General features: G+C 37.3%; 1 protein-coding gene across 1 annotated transcript in view; it reads left to right on the top strand.

Annotated features, from left to right (window-relative positions):
• Window positions 1-23,271, top strand: part of LOC110959045 (SLIT-ROBO Rho GTPase-activating protein 1-like) — a 53,614-nt gene that overhangs the window by 4,146 nt on the left and 26,197 nt on the right. The window contains 8 exon segments of the mRNA XM_051954440.1: window positions 13,259-13,454; window positions 14,940-14,994; window positions 15,076-15,183; window positions 19,436-19,498; window positions 20,378-20,479; window positions 20,482-20,574; window positions 20,727-20,855; window positions 22,118-22,339. Of these exon segments, the coding sequence (XP_051810400.1) occupies window positions 13,259-13,454; window positions 14,940-14,994; window positions 15,076-15,183; window positions 19,436-19,498; window positions 20,378-20,479; window positions 20,482-20,574; window positions 20,727-20,855; window positions 22,118-22,339 (968 nt within the window).

The raw sequence follows: 23,271 nt of genomic DNA on the forward strand, positions 1-23,271 counted from the left end.
CTGTTGCTTAATTAATCATTCCAGAGGATAATTAATGAATCTTCTTCAGCAGCTGGAAATGAAGCTCCCACAGCTGAGTTTAAGAAACCCAATAAATCCAAAGATTCCCTCTGAGCAGCGAAAGACTTTCAGTCACTTTTCAAGGGTCTTGTCTGGTTGGTTGTTCCAAGAACCTTGTAGAACCTAATGCGGTTCTACAAAACAGCTGACATCATTATTTAGTTGGTTAACATGTTCATGTGTTATTTGTTTACATGGCGTAAAAGTTAAATATCGAGTATTTCCACCTTGAAACTACCACTTTTAGGTTTGTGATCCATGTTGTGTACTTCATTTTTAACTCTCCGTACGTACTACAGCAGACCTCATAAGTTTTCTGTTGGTTCATGGAGTTTGCTTACAATTTAGACAGACTACTTTATTATAATACTGCGCCTTAAACTTGTAATGTGAAATAAATTGTCATCTGTCTGTTCACTTTCACCACCTTAAACATGTTTATGCTTCACGAAACACCGTGATGTAGTTGTGCAGAGGATTGCGGGTCTGAATGACTGGAAAATCATGCTAGCTTGCAAACTGCTAAAGGAGTTTAGATGTAGTAGAACGGCCTGATATTTTTGGAATACTGTATTAGATATACGATGCATCGGGACATAATGAATGTTCTAATTCCATATTATACAGTAGAAAAGTATGGATATTGGAATGCATTAGGCTTTTATTAACTGACGTTCAATCGGTTCATTTTGCTGATTAAGAATATCATAACCGATAAAGCAGAAATTGAGGCATGTGCATAACAGTAAACGTATTGTAGATCTGTAGTACCTGGTTGTTCCACCAGATGGTGCCTCTTATTGTTTAATACTGTAGAGACCAGAAGAGGCATCACTCAGACTACAGGAAGTTAATGTTGGCAAACCGAGAGCATTGTGAGGTAAAGGGACACCATGACAAAGTATTTTATGATGGTTAATGATCTCCGACCAGAACTAACATCCATGTGTTGTAATCTAACAGGTCAGCATTCCTATAATTCATTAATAAATGTAACTGAAGGCAGTTACTTAAACTACAAGCGATTCATTTTGGCAAGCAGAGAGCATTGTAAAAGTGGAGCTAGTAAAGGGGCACCATGACAAAGGCCTATGTAATACTAAATGACGTCCGACCAGAGCTTACACATATGCATTGCAATCTGGTCAGAAGTCCTACAACACAGTGATATATGTAGCTGAAGACAAGCTGAGAGAATTGTAGGGATTTAACTAGTAAAGGGGCACCATGACGAAGACTTTTGTTCCGGTTAATGACCTCTGGATATGGTCACATTATCAAGTTTATTAGGGCAGCTTTATTGTGAACTCGTGACACTTGTTGTTCTTGTGACTGATGTTCTGGGTCCATCACTGATTCCTGGAGTTTATTTAATGACCATGTGATCCAGACTGACTCCATGATGTGGAGATCTGGTTCTGTAGGGTTCAAATCATTTGTTGCAGGGTTTCTTACTCTTCTTATGGGTAAAGATGGATATTTGTGACTGTGGTTGGATGTTCGGGCTCATTATTGTGCTGCAGAATTAATGCTGAACGATCCGATGCCTCGCTGAAGATTGATTTTTGGTCCAACTGATCTTCTTCCTGTTGTCATCATAGTTTCTGTGAGGATTCCAATTCCAAAATTCAGTAAATTTCTCTGTTCTGAGTTTAATACTATGAAATGTTATAAGTTATTTGCATACAGTTGCCTTTTCTCCGTATAGAAAGTGAACATAGCCGAGGATTGTATGGATAAATTCGCCTAATTAATCATTCTGGAGGGTAATTAATTAATCCTCTTCAGCAGCTGGAAGTGAAACTCCCACAGCCTGTTAGAAGCACAAAAGATGATTGAACGTCAGGAATTTGAGGGATAGAAACCCGTAACAGTGAAAATGAAAGAAAAAAATCCCAGAAGCCAAAACCACACATTTAAATAAAAAACTTGAAAACGTAAAATATTCAGTTTACTGTCTCCAAATGTTTACCTTTAGGAAACCAGAACATCAGGCCTTTATTTCACTGTGAATTATCATTGATAATCATAGAAATCACAAGAAAAACTTCTACAGATTCTATAGTAGATAAAAGGGGTGTAACAAAATTTCGTGCCACGAAATTTTGCAAAATAAAAAATGACGAAATAAAATTCAAAGACGCACAAAATAAAAGCACGAAATAAAAAACATGAAAGGGCGCCGCGCACACTGAGACTGATGATTTTTGACCCTCCTCGCCTACCGTAGCAAAACACTCACTTCAAAACGGAGGAAGACGAGGTTGAGGAATTGGCTGACGCTTCTACGTCTAATAAATCGGTTGTGTGGACCTATTTTGGCTTCCTATGTAAACGATGAGAGAACGGTGAGAAGATTGCGCATCAAACGAAAACCGTGTGCAAAATATGCCGCTACAGTTCGCCGTATACTGCGGTGAGTACGACTAGTTCATAGTTCGGACATTTATAGGTCTAGACCAGGGTTCGGCAACCTGTAACACTCAAAGAACCATTTCGACCCGTTTCTCACAGAAAAGAAAACACCGGGAGCTGCAAAATCCTTTTGGCATTCAAAATGAAGACAACACTGCATATATCGCTTTTTTACCTCTATGCCCTTGTTAATCAGTCGTGATTAATTAATTTCAAAGCCTCTAGTTAGATAGATTCATTTTTTTAATTGTGTCCTACCACTAATATTTATCTTACTTGGGCTGAGTACTAAATTTCGGTTCTTTAATGGCACCGACCGAAATGTTTCGGTAGTAATGAGTATCGAAATAAGCCTCGTCTTTCAGTTCCATGTTCCGGTACTTATCACGTGATTATGATAAAGCAAACCTGTGATTGGCTGTAACATTACACGTGATTGCGGCAAGCCGGAAAAAAACATGCTGCCCGTTCACAGACAGGTTTCACGTTAGGTACATTGAATTTACTGCAGTTGTGTAGCGTGTCGTCGAAGCAAGAGTACCTGGCTGCAGCAGGAGGTCCCTCTCCGTCGAAGTGGGAAAAGATGCCTCTGAGGTCTAAAACGTGGCTCTACTTTTGTAAAATGGACGCCAATAGTGCGCGGTGCAGTATATGCCAAAGCGGGTGGTAAACTCCATCTAAGGCTAAATACCGGCACGAGATCGATAGTTGACAAGTACCTTAAGGGAAAGTTGAAAAGAACTTTGAAGAGAGAGTTCAAGAGGGCGTGAAACCGTTAAGAGGTAAACGGGTGGGGTCCACGCAGTCCGCCCGGGGGATTCAACTCGGCGGGCCAGGGGCGGCCGCTCGGTGCGGGAGGATCCCCTCGCGGGACCTCTCGCCGGGTACGGGCCGTCCCCCGCCGGGCGCATTTCCTCCGCGGCGGTGCGCCACGACCGGCTCCGGGTCGGCCAGGAAGGGTCCGGGGGCGAAGGTGGCTCAGTATGTACTGAACTGTACATTGCTTACAAATGTTCTTTTGCACTGGAAATCACTGGAAAATTAAACTCAAGATGTGAAAAGTAATGTGTAATGCAATTTTCATTTTGTTAGAATATATATTGTAAAACTGGTATCGAAAAAGTATCGTTTAGGAACCGGTATCGAAGTGAAGGTATCGGAATTGGTACCGGTATCGAAACTTTCAGATTGATACCCAGCCCTATACCTTACTTGGTTAATGTCATTTTTGCTCCTGGACCTCATATGTTACGTAATGTTAGCTGGAAATCAATACTTTGCAAATGTCTATTTAACTTGTAAAATCTATTTTAGATTTTACAAGTTAAATCCGGAGCCACGGGTTGCCGACCCCTGGTCTAGACTGCAGCTCCTAGGACTGCTATTTGTTTTCCTTTTCATTCAAGAATGTAGTTATCCTGATTATTACAATAACAAAGCACTTTTATATTGAGATTTTATGTTTGTATTTCAACTGTAGTCTAAATAAGGGGGAAAAAACTACGATTTTGTCTTTTTTCAAAGAGCATTTATTTTGTACTGCTGCAGCATTATTTTTTTGTATGTCTGCATAAGGAAGAAAATAAAGAAAATGAGATTTTTGCAGCATGTCCTACTGTTGGGGATTTTCTTTAATCTTTATTTCATATCGTGAGTATTTCATATTGTGAGCCCTGTTTTGTACCGGTCTTTCATATCGTTTCGTGAGTTGACCATTTCGTTACACTCCTAGTAGATAATGTAAAGTAATCTTAGATACTTTGTTGACGGGATTATCTGAACATCATGGCTAAGATTCTACTAAACTTTATTGAGTTCTTACAGTAGATGGCGCTGATTTCAAAAACACAATAAATCACAATATCCATCAACCACCAACTTGTGTTTTTTCTGCAAAAAAACAGTTTAAATAAAGTTCCAGTGGGTAGTTTTAACCACAGGTGATGCGTCTTCATTTCTTTGTATGGAGAAAAAAATGGGAGAAGCCATCTTAACATTAGATGTCACCAACTATCGACTGTGTTACTTTCTAGTGCAACTCCAACATGGTGGATATTTTACAGCAACTAAATAATTATAGATATTTTGCTTTAGCTGATATTTGCTGCTTTATTTGAAAGGAAAAATACATCAAGAATTAAAAAATGGCAAATTATCAATGTTTATAAAATCAAAAGCTTTAAAGACACCTTTTACTGTAATTTTTTAACAATTTTTTTTGGTTAAATTTCAGTTAATGTCTAATAAGTCACAGGAAAAATGTATGAATTATTTATGTGTTGACTTAATAAATAAATAAATAAAATAGACCAAAATTTTAAATAATGCCTACATTAAAAACTTGTATTATTACAAAAAATACTTTGTTGTTTTACATGTGTGGCTGTAAAATCACACTATTTACTGCTTACAATTAGAAAAAAAAGAGAAAAAAATAAATGGAGAATATCAGCTGTTCTAAAAAATGAAAAAAAAATTTGCAGTTTTTAACTCGCGTTTTTCAAGAATTCACTTTAATTCTAGGTTTGTCCTGTTTTCTTAATTTACAGATAATACAAATTAATATATAAATTAAATAAGAGAAAAAAATGCTAAAACTGTAAATAATGGCCACATAAAAATCAATATGTTTACAGATGGTTATTATATTATTATTATTATTGTTATTATTATTACAATGTGCGAATGTAATATTACACTATTTGCTATATTTAAATCAGTTAAAAATATAATTATTTTACATATATTTGCTGTTTTTTCAGTATTTTTTGTTTTTTACAGTTTACATAGCTAATCTAAAGTTTTTACATCATAAAAGACCTTAAACCCTTTTTTTTATTTCAATTAAAGTATTAAATGAAGAAAACTAACATAAAACCATGAGAACGGTGACGTACGTTGTCCTGGCTGTGGTTTCACGTCCAAGTAGCAGCAACAAAACGACTCTGAGCAGCTTTCAGATCAAATCAGTCCACAGATTTCACGATAGAAACTCTTTAGTGAACGTCGGGTTTCCTCGCTTCGCCGTCAGACTGCAGCTCGTCTGATCAAACACCACCTCGTGTTTCGGGTGTTTCCAGGACACGGAGGAGGTTTCTCTAAAGGAGATCAAAAGCTAAAAGTGAGCGCCGGATGTCCTCCTTCACCACCAATAAACTCTGATCAGAGCCTCGCTGATAAAATCTGCAGGAATCTTCCTCTGACTCTGCAGCAGCTTTTGTCTTCTTCTGTCGGCCTGTAGCTCTCAGTTATTCTCATAATTAACTCAGCAGCAGGATGTTAATGAATCTTTACCTCAATCAGCTGGTTTAAGTGCAGAAAACGCTCATAAATGTACATTATTATTCTGCATTATGGATTTAAAAGCCTCGTTTACTGCAAAAACTACAGAAAAAAAAGGAAAACTGCAGCAATGTTCAAAAATCTGTATGTTTAACATGCAGTTTTTAGCTTTTTTAAAATAATTTTTGATGCAAAACCACAGATTTATCGTATTTGACTGCAAAATGATTGTATATTTTAGATATAACATTTTTAAACAGATTTTGTGCAGAAAATGGTGATAAATGCACATTGTTACGCTGAATTATGGATTTAAAAGCTTCATATACAGTAAAAATCACACAAAAAATAGGGAAAACATGTCAATGTTCAGCAGTCTGTACGTTTACATGTAGTTTTTTAGGTTTTTGATCATTTGTGATGCAAAACTACTTTTATTGTTCATGACTGTAAAAATATTGTATATTTGCAGTTATTTTTTTGCCATTTTTGAACATTTCTAAAACAGATTTTGTGCAGGAAATGGTGATGAATGCCCATTATGACATTTTCAAGTTCATCAAGAAAATACACAAATTGGTGCAAAGAGAATGCAGGAAATGAAGCGTTTAGCTCAAAGTTTTGATCGACTTGTAAACCTGGACTCTACAGCTGGAGACTGAGGATTGATTGTGATGATGAGGGTGTCGTAAAACTAATGTGTTTATTCAAATTATCTTAAATTTCCAACTTGAAATGCAACAAAAACGTCTAAAAAAAAGACGTCACACGTCGACAAAATGACTTTAAATTGTTCAGAATGACTAAAATGTGAGTTGGAACAGTTCGGAGTGACTAGAAATTTGTCTGAAATCACTAAAAATGAGTCTAAAGCAACAGAAAAAATTTACTAAATGACTGGAAAATACATCCAAAGTGAAAAATTACACTTTACTAGCAAGCTAAGCTGAACAGTTGCCAGAATGGAATTGAAAAATAAAATAAAAAGCTTCTGAAACACACTCCTGGAGAGTGAAAGGAGATCAGGGCTAAAAGAAGAAATTAATTTAGTGAAATCTGAACAGTTGGACTGCACAGTGTCGTAGTGGTTAGCACTTTCGCCCTGCAGCAAGAAGATCTCCGGTTCAAACCCCCAGCCTGGGCCTGGAATCTTTCTGCATGGAGTTTGCATGTTCTCCCTGTGCATGCGTGGGTTTTCTCCGGGTACTCCGGCTTCCTCCCACAGTCCAAAAATATGCTGAGGTTAATTGGTTACTCTAAATTACCCGTAGGTGTGAATGTGAGTGTGATTGTTTGTCTGTATATGTAGCCCTGCGACAGACTGGTGACCTGTCCAGGGTGTCCCCTGCCTTCAGCTGGGATAGGCTCCAGCACCCCCCGCGACCCTAGTGAGGATAAAGCGGTGTATAGAGAATGGATGGATGAACAGTCTTTGGTGAATAAAATCTGTGGAATCTAGTTGTGATGTTTTTTTATTTGTGTAAATAGAGACGTTTGATGAATTAAATAGCTGAAACCTTAAAGTTAGAGAGAAAATCGCCGTTTGTTTTTGTCCTTTGAGCGTTTTTAACTCGACAAATGGTTTTATTTGTGTTTCTGCAGCAGCTCAGCTCCAATTCATGTTTATGTAAAAAGGTTTTTGATCTGGTTTCTGAATCCCAACGGAAAGTCTGAGTGAGATTTACAAGACGAGAACACGACACCTGGGAATATTTGATGTTTCATTACAGTGTGTCGACTGATGCAAACAAAATGCTGAACTTTATCAACGGAGAACAAGAAAATCTGTATCATATTCTTTGTAAATTCAACATTAAAGCAAGCAAAGCATCAAACTTCACGTGTTTGGATGCTCTTAAAATAAAACTTCTTAAATTTAGCTCATTTTAAGCTCAGGAAAGTTCCAGAATCTGGTCTGTAGAAGCCTCACCTCCTACTTTGGGTGAATTTTAGGTAAAAAAAACATTCGATCAGAACTCCATGATCCACCTTCACCTCTTATTTCTGGACTAGCTGGAGTTAGAAGTCAGACCAAGATGGCGACTGTCGTTAAACTTCACTTTGGACATCATCTGTCCAGCTAAGACTTCAATCTTTGATAGTTCTTTAGATATTGTTGTTCCACCAGCCTCGGATTTATAATTAAAATGTATAAAACATCTTGAAAGTGGGTCAATAGGCAATCTTTAAAGGAATTTTCTCAGAAAAATGTTCAAGATTTGAAGGTAAAATTTCATAGATACCATTTTAAACATACAGAGTTTATGAAAATGAAGTTTCAAGCAGATCAGAGGTAGTCGGATATAAAAGGAAACGATGATTTGAGATGGTAGAACCTGAATGACTTCTAGAAAATCATTGTCTTGGTCTATCTGATGTGTCAAGTTTCAGTAGAGTTCCAGAAAAGTTCTAATAATACAGCAATAAACGCGTGTTTTTAGTTCCTTTGGACGTCATATGTTCAGCTCAGGTTTTCATCTTTAATGGTTGTGAGATGTCGTCACAGAAAACGCAAAAAAGAGCCTGGTGAAAGTGGGTCAACAAGGAAATTTCTCAACATAATTATTGCTGAAAATGTTTGATATTTCAAGCTAAAATTTCACAGATATCACTTTAATTATTGGTTGTTTGAAGGTAATTAGAGACAGTTGGATCTAGAAGCAACCTGATGGTTTGAGATGGTAGAATCCACATTACTTCAAGAAAATCAGCGTTTTTTGTCAATTTGATGTCAAGCTACAGTAGAGTTTGAGAAAAGTTCCAATAATATAACAATAAATTCTTCTAACGTCGTTTTTAGTCCCTTAATTATCTCTGAAAATGTTTAATATATAAAGCTAAAATTTCACAGATATCATTTTTATGATAAAAACGAGTTTACAGAAATCAAGAGATGTTCGGACAGAAGGAACCTAATTTGAGATGGAATGACCTGAATTACCTCGTGAAAATCAGCATCTATGTTTATTTAATATATCAAGCTACAGTTTCCAAATGGTTCTAAAAATATAACTAGGAAAAATAATTTGTTATTTTAAGTCACTTTGGATAGTAATTTTGGACAAATCTTTTGTCATTTTGGGCGATTATTTTTGTTATTTAGACCGTTTTTATCAATAAGGACACATTTATGTCATTTTGGTTCATTTTTATCCGTGTAAAATGGATGCAAATCTGAGTTTATGTTAGTTTAAGACAATTACTAAAGCATTCTGTACCATTCTGGGCATATTTTTTGTCATTTTGCTCGGCAGGTTTCACATCCTTTTAGTAAAGTTTTAAGGGATTTTAGGCTTTTTTTGTACTTGATGACATATTCTAAGTCATTTTTATCAAACTACAAGTCACTGACATTTTTGCTACTTTTTGTACATGTAAAATGAATGTAAAGCTGAACTGCAGTCATTTTTATATAACTTTCAAGACATTCTGGACAGTTTTTAACTAATTTTGGACATTTTTGCTTCTCTTTCAGACAAAATCGAAGGTATTTTGGGCTTTTCTGACTTTTTTGATTATCACATCTGTGCAGCTTTTATCTTTAATAGTTCCTCAGATACTGTTGTTCCACCGGCCTCACATTTATAATTAAAATGTACGGACCATCTTGAAAGTGGGTTGACAGGCAATCTTTCAAAGAAATTATCTTGGAAAATATTCAGTATTTGAAGCTGAAATTTCACAGATACTATTTTGTATATCCAGGCTGTTGTCCGAACTGCTTCCATTTAAAAAGTACTCAAAGTGGTTCAAACAGCAGTTTTTAAATTATTATCTTATAAATTACAGAATATAAGAAGCTACAATTTCAGATAACATTATAAATAGTCATAGTTTCTGATTTAAAGGTTTCAAGCTCATCTGACGGTCTAGCAGAAGGAGCCTGTTGGTTTGAGATGGATCTTTGTGTTAATATTTGTGTTTATCTTCCTGTTAATTGTGTGTTTTCACCATCTGATGCTCCTCATATCTCAGAACAACACACCGGAGTCGACATCATTGTTCCCACTCTGCTGCTTCTAATCTCCGTTTAAACGAAACGTCGTAAACGAAGCTTCCACTCTGGTTTCAGAGCAGCGATTACACATTCGAACGGCCCAATAAAAACCATCCCGTGTGGCCAATCAGCCAATCAGAGGCCGCCGCTCATTCACATAAAAGCGTTGCAGCTTCGCGTGAGACGGTGGCCATTTTAAATTAGTGGGAAAACAATCGATGGACTCGATCAATAGCAGAGTTTTATGGACTATGGAGGCAGCAGGAGGCCAGAGCAGCAAACTGCGGCTTCGTCTTCACCTTCCTCGTCACGTGGCTCGCTCACAATGTGTGGTTGCCAAGACAACAGGTAGTGGAGTGGATGGAGTCCCCTGGGATCGTTGTGTTGGAGAGAGAGAGAGCCGGAGTCGCTGTGTGTTCGGTGCTCGATCGCCCGCTGCAGAAAGATCGAGCTCTGAAACAGCGGCGAGCAGCGAAGCGTGCAGCCGAGCATCGCCATGCCGACTGCAGGTGTGTGTGTGTGTGTGTATGTGTGTGTGTGTGGAGGTGTGGGTGGTTTAATGCGGTCACAGGATGTCGTCCAAGGTGACTCCTGAGAGGAAAAATGGACAGCGTTCATCAGTAATTACACCAGAGTGAAGACGTGGAGGCAGAAGAACAGAGAAATTTAACATTTTAATCAGAAATGTATGCATTTATTGAGATTTATCGAGCAAAACGTGCAAAACCAGGGCTGGGCGGTCACACCTAAAATCAATATCACCATCTACCATCACATTTAACACGACAATTCTGTATAAATACACAGAATCCGCCTCCAGTTATTCAGTTTTAATTAGTTGCACCATCTGAATTCAAGTTCTTTACACTGTAAAAGCACAATCCTTCTAAAAACTGTAAAAATCTAGCAGCAAGTGTGCTAATATGTTTTTAAAAATCGGTGGAATACAGTGAAAATAACTGCAAATATCTGTAAATATGTTTTTTTTCTGATTTAAATACAAAATTTTACAAGAACTATTCACTGTTTGTAAAAATGCAATTTTGGCCTGTTTTTTCTCCTCCAGTCAACATGTAAATACAATATTTAGTGTGTAATTTTAGTATTTATTATTCAAGACTCAAAAAGTTTATTATGTGCACAAAAACCCGGCAGCTACAATGTACAGTCCCTCCAGGAATTCACGATGTTGCGATCGCGCGAATTCACGCGAAATCAACCAATCTCCGCGAATTTTGCGCGGCCTTGCAATTTTGTCCAATCACCACAACTTTCCCGCAATTTTGGCCCTCCTCCCGTGAGTTCCACCAATCATAGCAGCTCCCAGCGCAAACGTAATGCGCGTACGTCTCCGAATTCACTTCCTGTTTATGGTTTGAAGATGCAGACATGTGCGATACTAATATCTCTTTTACCAACAAAAATTACTGCTGAAGACCGTGATAAACAATTAATTCACTGATGTTCTTCACCAAAGCAGAGGTAAACTGTTTTACAACCCTGCAGTATTGTGGTGGAATACAAAAAAAGAAAAAAAATCATAAATTGATACACACTTTTTTTAAAACACGAAACATATTAGAAAAGCTGAAATGAGCGGACAACAGACCAGACAAATCACCATGATGGAAACTGTTGCATCCAGATCCGTTGGAGCACTGAAAGAATGAGGTAAATTAGATTAAATTATTCCACTAAAGAACACAGTTATGTGACGATCAGCGTGTGTGAATCCTTCCTCTGTTACCAACATCACTCAAAAACAGACTCGGGGATTTGAATGAAGTTTTCAGGGTCGGTCATAAATGACACAAGGACCAAGTGATTGGACTTCGGTAGTGATACGGCTTAAAGTTTGGATCCATGGATTTGTTAAGGAGTCATAGCGGCACGGCATCTGATAGCGGCACGGTAACCATGGCAACTAGTGAACGCTACCTCAGCGATCACATGATTGTGATCCTACAACAAATCTACCACTGTGGATGTATCATATCAGAAATGACACAAAGAACAACTGATTAAATTGTGGGGGTGTTTCTGAGTCCCATCAATTCCCATCGCCCCCTGCATAGTTAGGTCACGTCATATTAAACCAGTATCTGCCTGCTGCTCATGTCCCACTGTGTGCCAGCTTTTGTGGAAATGGGTTGAAACGTTAAATAATTAATTTCGGGATAAATATTGTCAAATACAGTGTTAAAACATGTTCTACAAGCTGGAAAAAAATGCAGCTTTTTAGCAATTGTCACTGTCTCCCACATTTTTATCTCAACAAATAAGCTTAAAACTTTTATCGCAATTTTTTAGAAAAGCTGCCGCGAATTCAGGCATTTTCGGCGGCAACAATCACGAAAAACGCCCGCGAAATCCTGGAGGGACTGAATGTACAATGAACCTTAACTAAATGAAAATTTTGACTAAATTAGCGACAGTTGTGGGAGGATCAAGCCAAGACGTTGAACTTTGGTGGGCGCCATCTTACATTATCCGTAATTTACTTATAGCAAAAGAGGAAAAATCTGTACAATAACATTTTAAAAACTTAGATACCATCATTTTTTCATTTAAATAGTGGCAAATTACTATCTGTAAAAACAGATTTTGGTAGGTTTTTTTTCCATTAAGCCGCAACTGGGAGTTGGGAGCCAGACCAAGATGGTGACTGTCATTAAAGTTCAACATCTCATCAAGGAAATCTTTCAGTGCCGTCCTGCAGCGTTCATCCGTCTTAAAGCTGGTTAGCATTTTCTGAAATACAAAATTAAACTACAGGATTGTTTACCACATCTGTGATTACTGCCGCAGACTTTTCATTTTCCAACATTGATGTTTACCAAATTCAGTACCGTTAGCATGTGACTGTTGTGTTGAAAAATGTGGTTTCATGCAGTTACCTTTTCCCTGAACATATATTCTACAGTTCATAGGACATTTCTCCGATTTGAAAACATACTTTCTACCTTTTATATTGGCACATAGCTCCATTTTGTTCTATATTGTGTTTACAGAAGACAAAATGACCGATACGTCTTATTTTTATAGATCGGTGCTTTGTCTTCAGGGATCACTACTAATGGTTCTCCTGTCTTTATTGATATTTGTTTGTTTTTGGTAGGTAGTAAAGTACATTTTGATTGGTTGTTGAAGTTGTGCCAGCTGACTGTCCACGTAAATGAATGAATTTACTTAAATATAGTGACATGAGTAAAGTTAGGTTGGTTTGAAAGTCATAAAATCATGTCCAAGTTAATCTTCTACTGAGGAGGAATGTGCTGTTGGACCTTCTGTGTCTTTATTTTTCACCCATAAACCTATGATTGAATGGGTAATTGATTCCACAAAGACAGAAAATTAAGTAGCAACATCAAAAAAATATCAGCAAAACTCTGTCAACAGCTTCTTGCACTTGAATATTTCCTTTTTTTCCCCCTAGTTATCTGTTGAGAGACACCATTCAACACCAGTTTTTGGGGTTTTGACGCTGTATTTTTGTGTTTGCAGATGTTCGGACCCAGCTGGTGGAGCAGCAGCGATGTCTGGAGCAGCAGACGGAGATGCGAGTTCAGCTGCTTCAGGACCTGCAAGACTTCTTCAGGAAGAAGGCCGAGATTGAAACCGAATATTCCAGGAACCTGGAGAAGCTGGCGGAGAGATTTATGGCCAAAACACGCAGCACGAAAGACCATCAGCAATACAAGTAGGCCTGCATGTGGGAATGAGATTGAATATTTCATGTAATGGAGGCATAAATATTTGTATACTGTCACATTGTAGGGATGTGAGGTCCTTTTGAAAACCAAAAGCAACTCTCCATAAGGTAAATCTCGAAATTTTAGGAGAAGGGCTGGGTTAAAGGTTAAGTGTACAAGAAAAATCCTAAAAATCAGTAGAAAATAAACACATAAAACCAAAAAAAAACACATAGAAAAGAATTAGACATTTAGATATAAATGTGATATGACACTGTAATGTACTTACTACAGCAATAACAAGCTGTTGTCACTGTGCACTATGGTGTTGTGATCAATATTTGTAGGAATACTGGAATAAGGTTAAAATTGCTGCCCTGCAAAGCCAAATGTATGTGCTACATATTTAACCAAAATCTAGTTCAATTTCACTATAAATACTTAATTATACTATAACTATGAAATTCTGTAGGGTAAAAATAGTGCTCAAATATCACAGGAATTGCAAAACTGAGTTGAAATGCAGTGATTAACTTTGTGTTAGCTGTTAGCTGTTAGTTTGAGCTAATTTAGCCCCCTGTTTACTTCAGTTTCGATGCCCAAATACGTTGAATTTTTTATGCTGCCCAATAAGACATCACAGCACACAGCTAAATCTCAAATGTAATGACAGCAAAGTAGTCATGCTGACATCTAGCTGGCCTTGGCTGGCATAATAAACATTGACTTTTGTTGGATTTGTTGTGATTAAGCACCGTGAATTGTCTACGTATCTTATTATCAGTACTTTGCATACCGTAAAATGTCTTATTGTAGAAAAAAAACAGCATTGAAATTTAACAGGAACTTAAAAAATAGAAGTAAGCTGCAGTGACTGCCCTCGAGCTAGCTAATGCTAGCTACAAGCCTTACTATAGCAAATTATCCATTTTGACCTGTTTCCTGAAACTGAAGACTCAAATTTAGTACTTCAGCAACATTAATTTGTTGTGCCCCATCAATAAAACAAGTTAAACCTTAAAAAGTTGAGCTGACAAAAGCTAACTAGCACAACTAGCCTCTGTTAGTATAGTAAAATTTCAACAGTTGTGGTTAAATGTTATTAAATCAGCTTCTTACTTTGAAGAGTTTTAGCATAAATGTGTGTTACAGCACAAAATGTATAATTTTGGAAGAAAAATCCCTCATAAAAACTTGAAAATAGAGGTAAACTGCTGTGAATACCTCATGCTGAGGCTAGCTGTTAGCTTTAGCTGATGCAGATTTGGCTACATTTTTAAAATAACTCATTGAGGAATATAATGATTTTAACAGCCTTAATACTATTTATGTGGAAAACAAAGGGTTAAAGGTGGATGTTAAGTAGTTAGATTTAAATCTCAATCTATTTTATCTGCTTCGCATAAGTGTAATTGGTCATATACTGGATTTATCTGCGAGTAACTGTCGTGTTTTTGATTTATTTACCGTATTTTTTGTTTGTTTTCTTCCAGAAAAGACCAGAATCTTCTCTCTCCAGTCAACTGTTGGTATTTGCTGTTAAACCAGGTCAGCTGATGTGTTTCTGACTTTTATTTATATCCTTTGTTTTTAATAGTAGAAAAGACATAAAATGTTTTGTGTTTCCAGGTGAGGAGGGAGAGTAAAGACCACGCCACCCTCAGTGACCTCTACCTGAACAACGTCATCACCCGACTCACCCACATTAGCGAGGACTCAGCCCGACTGCTGAAAAGGGTGAGTCATCATCATCATCATCATCATCATCATCATCATCATCATCATCATCATCATCATCATCATCATATACTGAGATTAATATAGACTTTTATTTTGTAGTAGAGTCTCGAAGTTGATTTAACTCCATCATCTGCAACCATGCGCTGAAACTACTTCAGTATTTAATATTTTGGATGCAGTTTATAGTGTAGTGTTCCTATTTTCATCTAATACATCCTATAAATTAGAGTCTCCAGTCACATTAAGGTATTTAAATGTGTCCTACAAACCTTATTTTCCTAAAACAAGTGCAAATCAGTGCAGTCATAATTATTATTTTACATCGGCAGCTTGAAACAAGACAGAATGAGGCTTGTCTCTGCAGAAGAGTTTGGCAAAAATACATTTTCGAGGCAGGTTATTCTGCATTAAAGTGAGGCCATAATAAAGTTAAAAATAGGAATTAATACAGTGTTTATGACTTTGTGACATTTACTGTTAATCCAGGTTTCCAGGTGCAAAGCATGTAGTAATAATAAGCGAAAATATGAGTCTGTATTAGAATATTAGATTAAAGGAAGCAGCAATGTCGAATTTATCAATTAATTTAGATAAGATTTCTGTTTTTAACCTCCTGAGGGACTAGTCTGGTTGTTTTTAATGGTTTTTGTTAAATTTAAAAGCTCTTTCTCCTTTAAAACCCCTTAAACAATGCCAGAAAATGCATGGGAAGACATGATTTAAATTAATTCTTAATTTGTCCATTAATTTTTCTCTTAAATAAAATGCCATTAAATGCACAAATTTCATCATTAGTCTTATCATTACTGTGAACAGTTTTGATTCAAGTCGCGTGTTATTTACGTTCAGTGTTACGTTCCTTGTTTTGAGCTGTATTCTGGTTCTACTATCTCCTTAAAAGACATATACATCATTAATTTATCCATTAACTATTCTCTTAAAATGCGATTAAAAAGCAGTTATTACTATTACTATCACTATTATTGTTATTAGTAATAATAATAATTATTATTATTATAATAACAACAACAATAATAATAGAGAATAAATACTGAACTTAGGTTAAATCTGACTAGACATGTACAATAATAATGATTATTATATTATTATTTTGTTGTTGTTGTCAATAATAATAATAATAGAAGTCATTATTATTATTGTAAGTAAGTTCCGTGTTTAGTCTCTTTTAGCTCTGGGGGGTATTCCACGAAGCTGGCTTAGGTCTAAGCCTGGCTTATTTCGGTCAGCTTCGCTAACTTTAGTGAGAGTTTAGTTCCGCCAACAAAGCTTAGGGCTAGCCTGGCTTGGTAACCATGGTAACTCAGCCAGAGCAACAAGCCTGGTCCATGGCAGGCTAACAGTCAAGCTTACTTTAGCTCCATGTCAGAGAAGGTTCTGACGAGCTTCAGAAAGACGCCTGTGAACCGCATGTTACACATTAAATTCATCTTGATCTGTAATCAATGATGTTCTTGTTCGGTGACATACATTGAGACCTTTTTTAAATAACGCCGGAATAACCGTGAATCAAACTATATCATATTACACTACGCATTTTGTCACAGTGTGCAACTGTGGCTCAGTGGTTAAAGCGTAGTTAAGTAGATTAAATGTGGTTTTACTTTTCATTGCGCCATGGGTTCGAATCCACCAGCAGTAAATACTTGGAAATATCTGATTTTCTTTCTTCTTTCACCCTCAAAGTGCAGTCAACACGTAACAGGAATAGGCACAGATTGTCTTAAAATAAGCAGGACACAACAGCCACAGTTTTCCATAAAGAATACCTTCCTTTTACCAGCGGTCCAATCTGATCATGATGATAATCCAAAGGTGATGCCAAATGATGAGATAACTATTTTGTGTACAAGCTCATTTGTGTCTTCTCCCTTATTTAAATGTAGGGCACAGTAGCACTATCATCTCTAATAAAAATGACATCTCTTCTATAGGCCTACATGTTTTTTTCTGCTTTTTTATTCAAAGTTTGAGTGTTTGATGAAACATCTCCACATGAAGCTGCCCCTTTTTTCCAAAGTATTCCTATTTTGGTTTTAGGTGTTACCTGCTGCTTTATTCATCTATGGTGGATATACATTTGTCAAATCAAGAACATGAATTAGGCCTACCAGAGTAAAAAGTGAAAACCACCATCACATTACACAAAAACAGGCTATGTTGTAGCCTCTTTCTCTCATTCATATATATATATATGTATATATATATATATGTATATATATATATATATATATATATATATATGCATATATATATGTTTATACACACATAAAAAAAATGTCTTCAACGGGTTTTGAAAAGCTTTATTTCATCAAGATTGATCTCCTCTGGGCCACAGTAGTGTGACAAACTTCAGGGTGAGGAAAAAAAAAGTCATCAACCACTGCAGTTGTGGGTTATCCCTAATCAGTGTCAAAAACTTGCCCTCTGAAAATTAAATTTTCAGACATGTGTGCGTGTGTACGCTCAGACTAAGTGCTTCATTAAAACGAAAATAAACACGCATTTAAACGGTCGGCAATGCTTTGCCAGGCAGCGTTTCGAGCTTTATTTATCGCAACCGTGTTGCCTTTTCTTGTGATAATCTCCCTGTAGTCCTCGTACAACTCCGTGAGAAGAGAAAGTCTCCGCTCTGTTTTTAGACATAATATCATCATTTCGACGATCGACACGTCGGGGCTTTTTATCTCCCCCGGACGCGCGCTCAGCCGCAGCTTGGATCAGCCTGGCTTGAATAAGCATCTCTGAAAAACAGCTGAGCCTCGTTCATGGAACTACTTGCAGCTGAGATTAAAGTTGCCGCTTGTTCAAGCCACGCTTACCGGCGTAGGCCCAGCCTGTTTTAGCCAGCTTCGTGGAATACCTCCCTGGTTGGTCTCTGCCAGCTCTGAAGGGAAATATCAGACTCTTTTCATGTTCTTTGGATAATTTTTCCCTTTAAAATACCCTAAAACAAAACAAACAAACCTGTAGAAGACATACCTTTATATAACGTATTGATATTATATTAATCATTCCAATAAAAATGCTGTTTACAAAATGTTCAATTTCATTAAATTAATTAATTTTCAAGGTAAAAAATTACTAAGTGCTGAAAGCGATAGTCATTAAAAACAGTAAAGTTTGGGGTTGAACAAATAAATAAATTGGAAGGGATCATTTTCATGTTTTTTTATTATTACTAATATTAAAAAATGTAAAAATGCAACACATCTATTAAATTTCAATAGATGTATTCATTATTTATCAGGATAAAATGCCCTTCAAATAGCTTAATGTCCTCATTATTAATGTATGAATAACAAATGTAAAAGATTAAAGGTTTCTCTTAATGTTTCGTCATTATGAGCGACTGTGATTAGATTCTTAATTACCATAAAACTATTGATCAGCAGCTTTAGTTAACGATCGTCTTCAGACCGGCAGGTAAACAAACAAACAAACAAATTAATTCATAAATGAAGCTAAGCAGTATTAATATTACATTATGCTAAACCACTGAGGAATCCCAGGATGGATGGATCCCGTTCCCATGGCGCCCGCTGAGAGACGATCAGTTGAGCCCGTCGCCATGGACACGGGGCTGTCAGCGTTGTCATGGCCACTGGGCCGTCTGTCTCCAGGTCTCAGAGCTGCTGCACTTTAGTTAGCATGAATAAAAGACGACCGGAAGAGATGAATAATGGAGCACCGAGCTAAAGTTGGAGCGTGCACGTGTGTGTGTGCATGTGTGTTTAATTTGTTAACTGTGAGGCTGGAAGTCTCAGAAGTAAAATATGGAAAACTGAGTTAGTTTTTATTAGAATCAACAAACCCGGAGGTCTGAACCCACCAGAGAGAAGAAGCATGAAGCACAAGTACTACATTTACTGTGCATGTTTATTACAGTTACTGCGGTACATTTACTGCATTTATTACAGTACATTTACTGCAGTACATTTACTACAGTACCTTTACTACAGTACATTTACTACAGTACATTTACTGCAGTACCTTTACTACAGTACATTTACTGCAGTAAAGGTACTGCATTTACTACAGTACCTTTACTACAGTACCTTTACTACAGTACATTTACTGCAGTACCTTTACTACAGTACATTTACTGCAGTACCTTTACTACAGCACAGTTCAGTGTGGTCCTTGAATGATTTCAGATTGCTGATTGCTATGTAAATGTTTGTGTTTAACTGGTGTTGATGAGGTTTTCTACTGTTTTTGTGTTTTCCAGAGTAAGGAGATCATCTTTCAGCTTCAGGAAGATCTCATGAAGCTTCTCAACGAGCTTTACACCGTGAGTCCCTTCATCTGTACAGATCCTTCCTCATAAATTCAAATATGTTTAGAAAAAGTTCTTCCTGAACCTCCTCAGAACCATCTGGTTCTTTATTTCCGATAACTTTATTAATGATCAGAGTTTTACCTTCATACTGTGAATATTTCCAGAGTTTCAAGTCCTTGAAGTCCATAGAGGTGGGTTCAAATTTATCACTTTTTAATGGACATTTTCCATCATTTCTGAGCCTCAGATTTTCATCAGTCCAGCAGATAGACACATGGCATTTTAGGAGGAAAAACACATCTGAGTTCTGGTAAAAAAACTGACACCAGATTAGGACAAATGCAGGGATTTATTGAGTCTTCTTGCCAACTAATCAGCAGAAACTCCAAGAACTCACAGCTTCTGTTTACCAGAAAATAGTTAGAATTCTGGCAGAAAAAGTACCCATGAACCTGAACATTATTGTATTTGTATTTCTGTTTAAGTTCAGGATTTAAAAAAAATATATATCAAGTATTAATCAGTGATAGCCTCAAGTGAGACTATTCCTGGTAAACAGAAGCTGTGAGTTCTTGAAGTTTCTGCTTATTAGTTGGCAAAAAGACTCAATAAATCCCTGCATCCGTCCTGATCTGGTGTCAGTTTCTACCAGAACTCAGATGTGTTTTTCCTCCTAAAATGTCATGTGTCTTTGTGCTGTACTGATGAAGTTCTGAGGCTCAGAAATTATGGAAAAAGTCCATTAAAAAGTGATATATCTGGACCCACCTCCATGGACTTCAAGGACCTGGAACTCTGGAAATATTCACAGTATGAAGGTAGAACTCTGATCATTAAATAATGTTAGTGTACATTTTCAAATTACTGCTATTATGGGCTGCTGTTGCCTAGGTGATGAAGACATATCACATGTACCACGCGGAGACGATCAATGCGGAGACCAAGCTGCGGGAGGCGGAGCGTCAGGAGGGACGAGTGAAGGGCGTGTCGGGGTCCAGCGGGGGGTGGAGCCTGTGTTCGGCCTCCGGATAGAAGAACGCCATCAGAGACGCAACGCCGCCCGCAAGATGGAGAAGATGAGGGAGAAGGTAGAGTTTTAATGTTAAATACTGGGTTACTGATCAAACCAACCACAGTGGGTAGTTTTAATCTGAATAATATCACCTTTCTTGAGCTGCTGTTTTGGCTTCTCCAAAACCAGTATTTTAATCTTTTTTATTTCTGTTTCTGTCTCCGTCAGAGGAAGGCAAAATACTCAGAGAACAAACTGAAGGCCCTGAAAGCCAGAAATGAGTATCTGCTGACTCTGGAAGCCACCAACGCCTCCGTGTTCAAATACTACATCCACGACCTGCCGGACATCATAGACGTGAGTATATTACAGTGACGTGCTGCTCATCGCCACAGAAAATGGTGGGTGATGTGAGTTTTAAAACATTAAACTAAATTTTCTACTGTATATATTGAGTGTAGAAGCAGAAAATGGGACTTTTTTGGGGTGCCTATGATACGAGAAGTAAATTTTCCTTTGATTTTTCCAGTAGAAAATGTTGCGTGAGCCACAGTTCGACTTCAAATGGCATAAAATGACAACAAATTAGCAACTATATGCCTGTTTGTTGGATTAAATCATTAAAGTTGCCTCACCTATATTTATACAGCATGTTTAAAACATTTCTTCTACTAAGAAGAAGATTGGCATTGACCGAATAAATTTAAATAGTAAGGTTAAGACCCTACAATGGTAATTATGGTGTCATTTTACCTGAGCAATTTGCAAATTAGGGATTTAAACCCTTCAAACATGACATAAAATCTGACTTTACTTGACTGTAATACAAATTAAGGCTAAGGCCCCACAGTGCTACTAAATGCAGAGATTAACCTGACTAATGTAATGATGAAGGTAAGACCCTTTAGTTTCTTTTTAGTTTTACTTTTACAATAATGATCAGACTGTCAGCACAGTCAAAGAACGGAATAGCCTTTTAGCTAGTTTATTTTCCAACTTCCTGGTGCAGTCTGGTCTGTAGTCTGCCATAGAAGTTCAAATTCTTCAACGTACTCTCGGCAAATTCCAGAGCATAAAACAATTGAAGGAGTTTCACAGACAGTGTGAGAACGCTGTCCAAGGGCATTAAGCGGCACAGTAGTGTTTGTCATGGGTGGCCCTTGCTGGCTAAACCCCCTCAGTGCTCTTTGCTTTCTGACAGGAACCTATAACCTGAATGACCACTGCTTCATGTCGCTACAGAAACCAAATACAGCCTTCTGTCTTGTTAAACTTGCTCCACCTGGTATGGCAACCAGGTACTACAGCAAATGTACAATAGATTGTCTGATGCATTTCTGCCTAATTGATGAATTTATTACAGAGTAATTATTAATCAACAACATCTCTAATTGAGAAGGAAGTTAATCCCAAATTAATCCCAAGATGCACGTTCACAAGAAACATCTTAGAGCTCTAAAATGTGTCCCGCTTACAGAGAATTAAAGGCAGTAACTGCAGATTAAATTGCCTCCCTTCGTTCACTATTCCACAGCAGCAGTGTGTGAGGATAATGGGCATCCAGATTAAGTGCTTTGATTTATTTCTAACATGCGACCTTCCCTCGATGTTTGCCTCAGTGCTGTGACCTAGGGTACCACTCCAGTCTGAGCCGGTCTCTGAGGACCTACCTATCAGCCGAACTGAGCCTTGAAGCCTCCAGGAGGGCGGGCCTGGAGGTCCTGGAGGGGGCCGTGGAGGGCCTGGATCCCGCCCGAGACCGTCAGCGTCTGCTGGGCCTTTACCCGACTGCCTTCTGCCCGCCACAGCGCTTTAGCTTCCAGGCCCACATGGGAGACGCAGTCAGTATTACAGCTGGGAGTTCAGATTTAATGCATGGAGACAGTCGATTATGTTTGGTCTGACTCGCAAAATATCACATTAAGACTCTGAACTCCAAACTGTTTCTTGGGGCGTATTTTTGCTGCTGTCACATTTGCACTCAGAAATGTCTTCTGTGCAACATGACACAGTTAATGCCATAAATAATGCAAAAATAATAGTTGAATTTCTTTGATTGTTTACAGAAATTGGAACGAATTTAATCAACATGCTTAAGATTTTTGCAAGTGTCCACAGATGTTACCAACACTGGCAAGGAACAGAGGCTATACATATTCTTGATATTTTACCATTTACTATTACCTGATATTCCCACTAGCATTTAACTGTACTTTAGATTTAGCAATTAGTAAATATTAACAAGCTAACGTGGTCAATGTTGACATAGAAATGGAAATATTGGTTATATATATATGTATATATATATATATATATATATATATACATATGCAAGTATTAGTAATAATAGCATAATAATAATAGCATGTTAGCATACTGATGTTAGCATTTAGCTAAAGCCACAGTTGTTCAGACAGATCCTAGCATCATTTCACATCTTTATCTTCATGGTTTGTTGCATATTTTATTTGTGCATTTTAGTTAGTTTGTTTCGTACAGCGTTTGTCTAAACTAATTGTTAGACCTGATTTTGGTGTCTTGTTAGCTTGATCATCACACTGAAAAACAATTCCATAAAAGCATTTCCATTAACCTTTAGTTGCACTGTGAGTTTAGTAATTATCCGATATTAGCATGCTAACACGCTAAGCTAAAATGCAAATATGTACAGCTAGATTTATTTGTAATAATGTCGATGCAGACATGGTAAACATCATACCCGCTAAACATTAGCATGTTAGCATTTATATTTTAATTTGTGTCTGTACTTGAT

The sequence above is a fragment of the Acanthochromis polyacanthus genome, chromosome 1 (genome assembly GCF_021347895.1).
Source record: "Acanthochromis polyacanthus isolate Apoly-LR-REF ecotype Palm Island chromosome 1, KAUST_Apoly_ChrSc, whole genome shotgun sequence".
NCBI classification, from domain to species: domain Eukaryota; kingdom Metazoa; phylum Chordata; class Actinopteri; family Pomacentridae; genus Acanthochromis; species Acanthochromis polyacanthus.